Genomic DNA, 12,285 nt, shown 5'->3' on the forward strand with positions numbered 1-12,285 from the left:
TGCAGTGCAACCACCGTAATATTATGGGACAGGGAATGTAAAATGAAGATACTCGCTATCATAAGATAATGTTAGATAATCTGGGATAAACGGCCAAGTCATCAAAGAGGCGTGTATTAAGTGTAAGAATAATTATTGCATTGTATTTGTAGGTTATTTCACTTTTTTGTTTTTAGATACACCAGCCTTGTGACAACAACAACATTTTCTTAGTTAGCGTACTAATAATGAGTTGCCTCTTCGCGAGTTCTGAGACTTGATAGCTTCTTCTCCGAACGGCGGACGAGCTTCATAACTGCGTTTTTTATACAACTGTTCCAACCATGATCTTTTGCTATGCTGTGTTAAAAAAAAAAAAAAAAAAAAAAAAAAAACATTCCCCTTGTATTAATTATTTGTAGTGGCTGCACTTCAAATGATGAAGAGGCCCGGGATAGGGGGCAAAACTTGATTACAAGATTGTTCATTGTTCCTCAAGCCCGGGAGAAGTGGTTAACCCTGTACAGGACTTTCGGGATGCCCCACGCTAGAGGGGTGCACTTAACGAGAGTGGACGCACATGAAAGGACAGGGAATTGTGTTTTCGGAAATTGCCAAGTGGCGTCTGAAGATACCTTCTTAAAGGATCATTTCGCATTAACATTTAGGAGATTAGAAATAGCGCTAGTCACGTGAGCGCTCAGCTGCCATTTAGTGCTGTGATCCGCCACTCGTTGGCTGAGTTAGTGGTTGGTTACCATCCTTTCTCGTATGGTTCTCCCTCCACGAAAAACCTATCACCCCAACTCGAATTTCGAATTTGAAAGAATGGACGAGGAAAGTAGGTAAGAAACCATCCCTCACTTAATTCAATTTGTTCGATTCTCTTTTATCCGATTTATTCACTTCGTTCCAAGACTTCAGATGGAATGTATGGTTGACTAGTGAAAAGACTGCCATTTAAAGTGAAATGATGGGAAAGGGAATTTGTCTCTGTAAGGATTGGTGAAAAAAAAAAAAAAAAGTATCGAGACGTTTGACCCCGGGAAAAGCATTCCCCTCTAGCTTTCTCTTAAGACAAACGCTTCGCTTACCCTGCAGCCATAGAGGGAGATTCCACATATTCTCTTCTGTGCTTTTCCTTGTTTGACTTTTCTCGCTTCAAGGTTCTTGGGAGAAAGTACATCATCTCCAGCATGGAAGATTGGCGACCCTCTAATGGCAACAGACAACGACAGAGTAGCCATTGTGAATAACAGCGCAGTTGAAACCTGCATTTTCCAGTTCTTTCCTGTTAGCGTTGGTTACTGCAAGAAGAAAGAGGTCAAGTTGTATTATGACTCGTGTTACTGGCACTTCTTACTCAAATTTCCTTTTTTTATTACTATTTTATTTTACTATCTTTTTTTCGCGGCTTTCCCCTTCTTATCAAGGTCGATTGAAACAATAACCAGTCGTCAAATAGAGGAAAACCAAAGGAGTCCAGATGAAGAAAAAAATAAGTAAAGAAGGGGCTTGATCGTAATCAAAACCAGTCGATTTGTTGTGCAACTGTAAATCACATCGAACACATGTGAACCCACAGGAACCGAATTTAGTCCTCCGAAAGGCGTAGACAAGAGAATTCATAATTTTCTCTTTACTTTGAAGTCTTTCCATTTTGGTTTTTTCTTTTTTTCCTACTTTTGCGACGGTAGTTAGGTTTTTTTGACCAGTACGACAAGAGAACTACTGTCATTCATTAGCTTCGTGTACATTATTTTGAAGCTCCTATTTTTTCGAACAACGTCATACTCTATATTGATACACGAAGTTTTTACTATACGCACCTGAAGTAAGATGACGGTTATCTGCTAAGTCCACATGAGGTTCGACCTTTTTGTCAGTAATATTCCGGCTTTTTAATGCACTCTGTTCTGATAAACTTTTCTTCGTTTTACGACAAAAGACTTGGACAATAAAAACCCTCCCATTCCATTTCCGCCATGGACCCTGACTTGCTGCGTTCGAAATAACTTTTATTTCAGAACTTTTTAATCAGGAATCTTACTAAGCATGTTGTCGTTAAACCTTGGTATTGTGCATAGAAACAATTGAAATTGACGTCTTACAAAAGATGTGGATAATAAGTCTTCATAGGCGTTTGATCGGCTTAAAGTTATATTGTTAGATAAGTAAGAGAAAAAAGAAAGGAAAGAAAACTACGTCTGAAAATTCTACTATCTAATATCCAAATTGAACTTCAAAACCTTTTTCCACTTGAATAGGTATTTAAATAAATGTTATCTTATTTCGGTTGTACTAGGTAAAGTGATTTGCAAAACTATGTTAACAGAAACCGAGAAAAGAACCTCGCAGCTTAACAGCTGGATAACCTTCTACATTCATCACAATGAGAAACCAGTTTGCAAGGAAATGAGCCCCCTGCACTCTGAGGCACCTGTGCAAACGAAGGGGGGAGGCTTGTTCTCACGCATGCCACTTCTCTGTAACGCATGCCAACGATTTTCTCTTTTCACAATAGGAAAGAAATTGAAAGTTAAAATGATTTCACATATTTTATGCAGCGAGGTCATGGTGGAAACTATAGGTGACATTGATCTTCATGCTCTAGTTTTCGATTTAATTGTGACAAGGTCTCAGAGCAATTAGTTCTTTCTTCGGTGATAGATTGACAGCAAATCATGAAAACTCTTAATTTCTTTTTCTACACTGCCTAATTGCCTTTCGACAAAAAAGTACGACTACCGCAAATTAGAAGAACATTTTCCCCAAAAATTAAGGCAGACCATGTATATCTCGTTTGTTTGTGATATACATTAAGGAAACGTCTTTTGTTTAAATTGAGGAAGTATTATTAAGACAAGGAAAACTAAAGAACCGATAAGTCAGCGATGGTCGGAATTTTCTATGAAATAAATTAACATATTTCTTTGAGAAAAAGAATATCTCGACCGAGCGAGTCCCAGAAATGGATTACATTTCTGATCTACTGAAGTACTTCAATCTCACCACCTATATATCTTTCCTTAATTACGGCTCGTGTTTTCCTCTGCCGCTATTAACCGTCTTGTTTTTAGTTTAGTTGAAAAACAAAAATATTTTCAAAAGCAAAAATATCTCGCAATCTATAGTCTAATTGTACGTCTTTTACAATTCTCACCAAAAGAGACTACTGTAAACATTATTCGCCTTCTTAGAAAGAGGCTTTCAAAACCTCAAACTTAATTTGGCATTGTTTGCTGTTCAGTTCAGTTAATTTTCTAACCGCATTTTTGCAGTTCGTTTTTTCTCCATATCTCTTCAATTATCTTGATCTTCACCATAAGTAATCACTTTTCATTTTGCAAACGTATCCAAACGAAACTTCTTCTCTCTGATTTGCGTCAGAAATGAATAATCTTATAGAAGAGATTTTGACGTGTTGTGAAGTCACTCGCTCTCTCTTTTTATCACGCAAGACTGGGCATCTTTTCTATGTCCTAAAATTTTCGGCAAAGTTACCAAACGTAAAGGGAAAAATAAATCTATTTGTGATTGGAAACTGTGTCGTGAATGTAATCATTTCCTGCGCGAAAAGTGTCTATACATTTTTTAACACTTACTTCATACGTTAATTTTCGCTCTTCGAAATAAGAGGTACGCGAGAAGTTTCAAAACGAAAAAAAAAAAAAAAAATCAAAAGATACCTATATTCTTTATACAAGGCTAAAAGATTAGGAAAAAATTATTAAAATGTTTGAACCAAACGTTTTCGACTGTTTGCCATCATCAAGGTTGGTAATGACCCTGATGATGGCAAACAGCCGAAAACGTTTGGTTCAAACATTTTAATAATTTTTCCTAATCTTTTAGCCTTGTATATAGAATATACTTTATGAAGCGAACATTATGGACAAAAGATACCTAATTTAGGAGTTTCTTGAGATGTACGTAGACAGAGCAACTACACTTCAAACTTCCAGCGTGTTTTAATGTGTGGATGAATGCATACCTGACACCCGAACTAACTGTTTCTCGTTATTTTCAACGCGGTAGTTTGAATGTCCCATGATGAGAAATTCCTATCTTTAGCTTCGATGCTTCGGTCATAATATGAAGGATGTGTGCGCTACTGAATTTGAGAACATTGGTCTACTAACTATGTTTTTGCTAGTAATTTTCCTTTAGTCATCATGGCTTGTTGCAAACAATTATGTAAGTGTCTTAGAAAGTTTCAGCTTTGAATAAAGATTAATTCTGTCGCATCGTGAAACCAAGCAGATGATCCTTCCAGCAACAAGATTGAAGCTGTCTGCGCAAGGCAGAATACAAGATTCTCGCTTGAGCAAATGGGAGTCCGGTAGTCTCATTTTCCTGCCCCAACCGAGAAAATTCGAATACGTATTTGAAAACAACTCCCATGCTTTTGTGTTACATGTTTTTTTTTTTTTAATTACTTATTGACGTTTTCGTATTTCTGACTACAAGAAGGCGTGAGAAATAAAGTATCTGTCAAGGCTAATGCATTTGCTGAGTTCTTATCTGACACCAAAATGCATGCATTTAAAGTCTCGTCAAAGATGTTGAATTTCAGTCAGTGCAGCGCTATTTTCACTTGACAACTTATTTGAAGTATATTTACAAGAAAATCAAAGTGGAAATTTCATTCGTAAAATTCCACAACATTATCAGCTTGCCCTTTTTGACAGACGCTGTTTGGCATTAGGTATGCGACTGAAACCGAATGAAAAAAAGTCGTAGCTGTTAAGATGAAAAGAAGAATTTCCATGCGTTGAATGGCTGAGCAAATATATTGATCCGGCAGTATTTGAAAAAAGAAACAAACTGCCATGCGTTTTGAGCTTTGATGAAGAGCCATGGCTTAAATATTTGGAAACCTTCAATCTCATGGTAATTTTTGTTTCACAATCCTTTACTGACAATTAAACTTTAAATCAAAATTTTTATTGGGAATTTAATATGGTAGATTGAATTGAAAAGACGTTTTTATGAAGAAAACGGCGCAGTAGGGTTGTACTAACCTCAAATTTTAAAGATAAGAATGACTGATGAGGGCTTATCCCTGGCGAGATATGAACGATTCGATCGACTGTCATGATTGCTCACGACTGTTGATGCTGGAAAGAGTTCACAACTCTGCATTTGTAATAGCAATGGAAATATAGTTGTTAGGGAATTTAAGTAAAGCAATATTTTAAAAAGTTAGGTTGCGCAATGTTGATATAATGCGAAGTCATTTTAAGCAAACACAGCCGGTATAATTGGAAAAAGTCAATGCAAATCAACTGATGTCTCTTCAAGATTATTCCCATCAATTCTCAAGCAAAATCTCGGAAGTTTGATATCTGTGAGCTCCTAGTCATTTTAGCGGTTATTTCTGAACATAAACAGTCTTACGTGGGGCTACTCCCATCTGGAAAAACCTGGACTTTCGTCCTCTAGAAAGAAGGGCAATGTTCACATCGCCCCTTATCTGAATCTGTATTTAACATAGACGCAGACATTGTTGTTGGTTTCTAAATGTTTTAATACTTTTAAAAATAATAAATTAATATCTGCAAGCCTTAACTTAAGAATATTAAATATAGAGAGTTTTATTCACATATACGTAAGTGTTAAAGGTCAGCGATCATTCTTCAGATGATCCCAGTTGTTTGCCTTTCTTGGCTATCAACGCCTCTCCGCGAAGGAACGCATGTTTCGGGTTTGAGACATCCATGACCTTTTTCCATTTCTACCTCTCTGTTTTAAAAATAAAAAAGAAAGTTTAGACGTATCATATATTTTGCAGTGTTTAGTTTTCACCTTAAGACCCTTTTTTCCAAGCATAGCCGCCTAAAACAGTTACTAGAAACCCCTGCCCCCTGCTTCTACTCTCTCTCTCTTTCTTCTCTCTCTTACCTCCCCCCTCCCTCCCCCCCTCTTCCGCTCCGCCTCACATTCCACCCACGTATCACGACTTGCAACACTCTTTTAGATAATCTTGCCTGTCTGGGGTTAGAAAAATTTTGGAAGTTTTGCCGTGTTATCTTATCTTCCCTATCCTTCGTACCCACTTTTCTGGACACCATCAAGGTTTAACCAAATTACGACTACGTAAGAACCTTATCATTTACTTAGATTCGGACTACCAATTCTGTGAATGAGGTTGTAGGTGCTACTGGAAATCCCGGCCTTCGAATTCGTTTGCTTTTATTCAATACATGTTTGGTTTAATTCAACACCACATTTCGGAATGAGAAGATATGAACATTCTCCTTGTTATTGTTTTTGTACAATTGCCAATATCTGACTTAAAGTACTTTCAGGGGTTTCAACAAAAGCCGCTGACCGACGGTCTAACGCCACCTGCCAGGCCTTTTATCGCCGTCCATTGACCCCGCGAACAGGCTCTCGGCGTGTTTGGATTTCGCCTTATGGCCTTTTTTTCAAAAACCCTTCAAACCCCTGACTTTTAAAAAGACATAGACTTTCCTTGAGTTGAGGTGTGTGCAAGTCAAGCTAAGGTATCAAATTCTTTAACCATTCATTGGAGCATTATGTCATTGAGGGGTGTGCAAGTCAAGCCAAGGTATCAAATTCTTTAACCATTCATTGGAGCATTATGTTATAGAGGCATATGTGTTTGCTTTTTACCGGGCATCCATAGTACGAAAAGCCACAAAGATTATTGCCCCGTTTAATTTCCTTGAATCGCCTAGCTGCTAACGATCTTAGGTACGCTGAAGAGTGTTCGTCGTCAGTGCTTGATATATCTGGATCTGAAGTCGCTGTGACGTCATGGATAAAGATGCTAAGAACGACGACCGTGAGTAATAATGCATGTAAAACTTGCATTTTGTTGATATGCGCTTGTTTCCTGTTTTAAAAGAAAATAAGTTGTTGAAAATCCATTCAGTACAATTTCGCTGTATTCATCTTTGTGTATGTAAGATTATGTTACCCCTTCTAATCGAGTAACTGTCCTATAAAGTGGTGTTGCGTCGGTGGGGGAGGGGGGAGTATAACACGCAAAGACATCGTTATCAAAGTAGGGGGGGAGGGGGGAGTATAACACGCAAAGACATTGTTATCAAAGTAGGGGGGGAGTGGGGAGTATAACACGCAAAGACATTGTTATCAAAGTAGGGGGGAGGGGGGAGTATAACACGCAAAGACATTGTTATCAAAGTAGGGGGGGAGGGGGGAGTATAACACGCAAAGACATTGTTATCAAAGTAGGGGGGGAGGGGGGAGTATAACACGCAAAGACATTGTTATCAAAGTAGGGGGGGGGAGGGGGGAGTATAACACGCAAAGACATTGTTATCAAAGTGGTCGACAGGAGCGGCGCAGTAGTTGTTTGGCGGCCGGGCCGATCTCTAACAAAAAGAAGATTTTGTGACATATTTCTCAACACTTCTTTTTATCAAAATGTTGACAAAAATCCTACTTCCTTTAACCAAAACATTGTCAAAAACACGATAACCGATCTTATAGCTCAACAAGAATTGCCGGCCACCGGTAAAAGTCTCCCCATCACCACTTCTAGAGCTTCTTGTATTTTCTGCCTACCTAAAATCCACAAACCTAACAACCCAGGTTGACCCTTTGTCTTAGAATGCAATTGTCCCACCGAACTTATTTCCAGCTATTTAGACAAAATTGTTGCTCCTATCGTCAAAACCGTTACCGTCATACATTAAAGACAGCAAACACGCACTTGAAATTTTCGCGACTTATGAACGCAAAGTTCTTTTCACAATGGATATAACATACCTATAAAACAGTCATTCCCAGAGGCGAAGGTCTCCTGACCTTCAAACATTTTTTTTTTATCAACGTACTGTTAAGGAACCTATTTCTGAAACATCACACCGCCTAATCGAACTAGTCCCCTATTAGCTTATAGCTTAAAGTTTTTCATTCATTCATTTTTTCATTCTAGTGCTTACACTCCATTGCCTTTCATTCGGGGACAACTATTATAAACAAACTAATGGCGTAGCCATGGGTACCAAAATGGGACCCAGCTACAAGATATCTTTTGGTAGGTTTTTCGAACACCCAATTTTCAATCAAGACAACGACCCCAAACCTGAACTTTACGGTCGCCAAATTGACGACTGTATCGGCGCCACTTCCTCTACCACAGAGTAGCTAACTCAATTTATATCCGCAGTCAATTCCCTTCACCCGGCTCTTAAATATAGCTGAGAAATATCGAAAAATTAATTGTCCTTTTTAGACATCAAAGTTTCAATTGAAGGCAACGGTTTTTGCACGAGTCAGTCCGCACTACAAAAGTTACAGAAGGAAAATATCAATCCCGCTCCATTCACTCTCACATTCACCTTCACAACCACGCAGTTAAATCCGTCATTCAGACTTCAAAATAATTCAGAGAACACCTTCGCGTCGTAGAATTCTTAGCAGCACATGGTAGTCTTTCTTTACATCTAGGCAGCTTGGAAATCCGCAAACTCTAGAACAAAAATTTATCTTTCAAATCGGCACTCTTAATCCCCACGGTATCAACAAACGCTTTTCATGTCCATAATGTTCGCTTAACAAAGGATATTCTATATACAAGGCTAAAAGATTAGGAAAAAGATTATTAAAATTCTTAAACCAAACGTTTTCGGCTGTTTTCCATCATCACTTTATTCCCTAATCTTTTAGCCTTGTATATATAGAATAAACGCTTTTCATTCAACTAATTTATTCTATTTTTTCTCGTCACCATTTTCCCTTCAGGAGCATAGCCTCCATTTTCTGCATAGAAACACACGCGCCACCCACAATTCCTCCATTCACTCTGACGAGAAGTTAATGCTCGGGACGTTAGCTTCAACTCAGTTGATAAAACTAAAATTACGTAACTATCCCATAATTGCGAGACACCTGTCACCACACATGTTGACTATTTGTAAAGACTGCAAAACTGCGAAGCTGATAGCAACGAGTCCTAGAAAGTGCAATCAGCATCACGCACGTGGAGAGGATTGCTTTTCTTCAAATCCTTTTTCTTAAAAGTTGTAAAATAACATCCAACACGTGTAGTCAATGGTTGTATCATCTACTGTTCGGAAAAATACCAAGAAATTTGAAATATTTACCTTTTGCCTCAAAGCAACTATTTTTTGGTAGTGAATAGAGTTGCTAGTCTTTCGGTGTAGACGACAAAATATTAAAAGCCAAATTCAGGACTCAAAGCTGCTGGACATTTCAAATAATTCCCAGTATTTGCTTTCATATAAATACAATAAAGTGCTTGAAGAGCGAAAACAACAGATGAATAAAACAGAAAAAAGATGGAAAAGAGAGAGAAAAATGAAATCGTACACTTACAGTTCATTACTTCAAAGTAGCTATGAGAATAATTTTTCGGAGTATTTTTAATAAATCACTTTTAAATTCAGCACCTGAGTATTAAAGTAATGAAGCGAGAGACAGTTGTTTGCTTACATGAAGCGTTAAAAATTTAAACGAATAAATCAAAATGTAAGAAAGTGAAGTTTATCTAAATTTATTGTTATCCTTTACAATTTTGAAGTTATCGTTGAGTTCGTTCGGCGCTCGTATATACCTTAATGTGTATATACTTTCATCCTTTCAGAGTATCAAAACAAATACTCAATTCAAAAAATGATCGCTGATCGAGGCAAATGCATATGTTCGTGTTTCAAGTTATCTTCAAAGGGCAAAATTAACTGAAACTTCTCATTAGAAACAACCCTTGGATATAACAATATTAAAATGGCACCTTTTATGCTTACCTCGTAAACAGAGCGTTCGCTTTGCTAGTGCATACGATGGAAATGATGTCTTCTTCGTTAAGTAGCAGGTTCTTGGTTGAGTATTTCTGCTTATTAAGTCTTCATATTTATAAGGAGTTTTCACAATGACTTCCCGCCCATCCAATTTCCGCCGACAACTCATTAATTCACTACGCTTGAAATAACTTTTGTTCTTGCATTTCCTTTTGGCGTCGCTGTGTTTAAACATTATGACAGCTATGGACTCGTTAGTGTTGGCCTTGTCCAAAGTGGCAATTAAAAAGAAGAAGCTCGCAATTTCGGAATGAATTATCATTGCGTCTTGCTTAATGGACTTCTTTAGAAAGACAAATCATGAACCTGAAATTTTCGCAATCTTAACTTCAAATTAATTCTTCTGAAGAATTTTCGACGTCAGTCCCCTGTCCTATAGTTGGAATCACAGTATATCGTTGCGATATAACTTGCAAACGTTATCTCGCGAGTAACCAACAAAAGTTACATTTTAGTATGACCTGTATTGCGTTATTTTTTATCGATCAACATCTACTACATAGCCTGGATGTAATACTTTTCTTTCGGTCGTCCCTCTAAATAGGAATATATTTATTTAAGATGCAAAAACTTCTTATCTTTGAAGTTCAAATTTGCTACAAAAAGTGGTGCCCACGATAGTGATTTTTTTTAATGCATCAGACGCCAGGAACTTTTGTTGAAATTTGAACTACAACAAAATGAATAAACAAGGAGAAAATACTTACAGCAATAACTTGAGCGCTAGGAAATAATGATTTAACTGTCTGCCAGTTCTGTGAGATCCGGCGTCTTCCGTTTGAAAAATGAAACAGCTTTTAGTAATTGAAAAACATGTGTCGTGCTCTAATAGAAAATATTAAAACCCAAATTAACAGTGTTTGCTTAAAGTACAGCTCCTTTCCTCTAAATCTTCACTTGGGTTAGTCGTTAGGCCGCGCTATATATATCTTCTCAATTAAGGTTTTTCTGAGTTTATCTTTTTACAATCTCATTTGACACTTGCCGACAAAGAAGCTTTCAAGAGATATGTCGTGAAAATTTCAAGGGGAAATCTGCAAAACTGAACAAATCCCTGACTTTCCGTCCTACACCAAATGATAATCTTCTATTTTCGTCATCATAGGGAAGAAGATTTTGTGTTACCAAAGAAACTTGGACACCATTTCTTACATTTACGAGGGGTTAAATTTCAGCTGGTAAAGTGCTCGAAATCATATTCAGCATGATGAGTGATTTATTTATTTTGTTACATGGTTAGACATCGCGCAAAAAGGTCTAGTTTGATAATTTTTAATATATAAAACACAAACAGTTCATCTCTGGGAAGTTTATAATATTTTTGAAGTAAATAGATCAGAGTAAGATCAAAGATATAATGATATACTTCGAATGAAACCTCTCGATCCAAAATTCTACAAAATGTGTTGAGCATTTATACATGTCTTTTTCTCGTGGGAAAGGACCCAAACCAACATATTCTTTACTAATTACCATTTTCTATAAAGAAAAACTTTCCAAAACACGATTGTTACTTGTATTATGGCCTCAGGGTCATTTAGTGATGTGTACGAGTCTAATAAGCTTTTGAATTGGTTGTTATTGTGAAATTACTTAACAAAAATACATTGAGTATATAAGTTCTCTTGGAAGAACTCTCTATACGCTTCAGAAATTGCTAGAAAAGGTTTAAACTGAACGAGAGCTTTTTAAAAATGTTTCAAAGAAATTTTTTATCTACGCTGCGTTTTCTTTTCTTTTTCTTTTTCCACATTCTCTGTTTTCATTGCTATAGTTTACGATAACACTAGTTATGTTTAATCCCTTTGCATAAAAGGAGCAAGATTTCCTTCTGTTAATTTGGATGGTGATAAATTTATTTTGTGACGTATTTTTCAAAGACTTCGCATAGCTTGAAACCGTTTTTAAGTACCTTCTGCGAATGAAATATTCAAATAATCGCATTCGTAAATTTTTTGTTGATTTTTAAAGGTAGTGGTACTTTTTTGTACTTACACGCCGGCCGCCCTTCATTAACAAGTACTTTAACAGCTTTATATATGTCTCTGTCATTGTTAAGACAACTACGTACAGTTTCTTCGCTCAGAGGCAAAAACTATCCTTTCTTAACAAAATAATGACTTGATGTATTCCTGCATATATTATGACTGGGTGGATGTATTTTTCCCTATATCCTTATTTATCTGTTTATTTAATTTCCGATGTAAGGTTCATAGGTGGTAAAGAAGTTGTCCTGAGCGAGAGAGAGGAAATATAACGACCTATATATAAAGAGAAAAATACACATCTAAAACATAACTTACTTGCATTATGTAGGATTTTCATTAGCTTATCCAACTTGATACCTCTTAAACAAAATTTTAGAAGAATCGGATTCAAACTTTTCTATGAGTTCATAGTTCCCAAAGAGGAACAAAAATATCGATTATAATGACAAAGAGGTTCAGATTGAAGTTTAAGTTATTTTTCAAGAGAATTCAAAGTAATAAGG

At 36.8% G+C, this 12,285-nt stretch overlaps 2 protein-coding genes across 2 annotated transcripts; both read right to left on the bottom strand.

Moving 5' to 3' along the window:
- Positions 1–116: 116 nt before the first annotated feature.
- On the bottom strand, positions 117–1,910 carry LOC111346616 (uncharacterized). Its single transcript, XM_022953891.2, has 3 exons — positions 1,809–1,910; positions 1,074–1,286; positions 117–339 (listed from the first exon to the last, which is right to left on the bottom strand). The coding sequence occupies exons 2-3, from the start codon at positions 1,254–1,256 to the stop codon at positions 214–216; spliced, it is 309 nt and encodes a 102-aa protein (XP_022809626.1). The 5' UTR covers positions 1,257–1,286; positions 1,809–1,910; the 3' UTR covers positions 117–213.
- Positions 1,911–5,485: 3,575 nt separating this feature from the next.
- On the bottom strand, positions 5,486–12,134 carry LOC111346593 (uncharacterized). The gene is made up of 4 exons (XM_088731577.1): positions 12,098–12,134; positions 10,502–10,565; positions 6,619–6,841; positions 5,486–5,724 (listed from the first exon to the last, which is right to left on the bottom strand). The coding sequence occupies exons 1-4, from the start codon at positions 12,117–12,119 to the stop codon at positions 5,653–5,655; spliced, it is 381 nt and encodes a 126-aa protein (XP_088587703.1). The 5' UTR covers positions 12,120–12,134; the 3' UTR covers positions 5,486–5,652.
- Between the last annotated feature and the right edge of the window lie 151 nt (positions 12,135–12,285).

Source organism: Stylophora pistillata, chromosome 8, assembly GCF_964205215.1.
Source record: "Stylophora pistillata chromosome 8, jaStyPist1.2, whole genome shotgun sequence".
Taxonomy (NCBI): Eukaryota; Metazoa; Cnidaria; class Anthozoa; order Scleractinia; family Pocilloporidae; genus Stylophora; species Stylophora pistillata.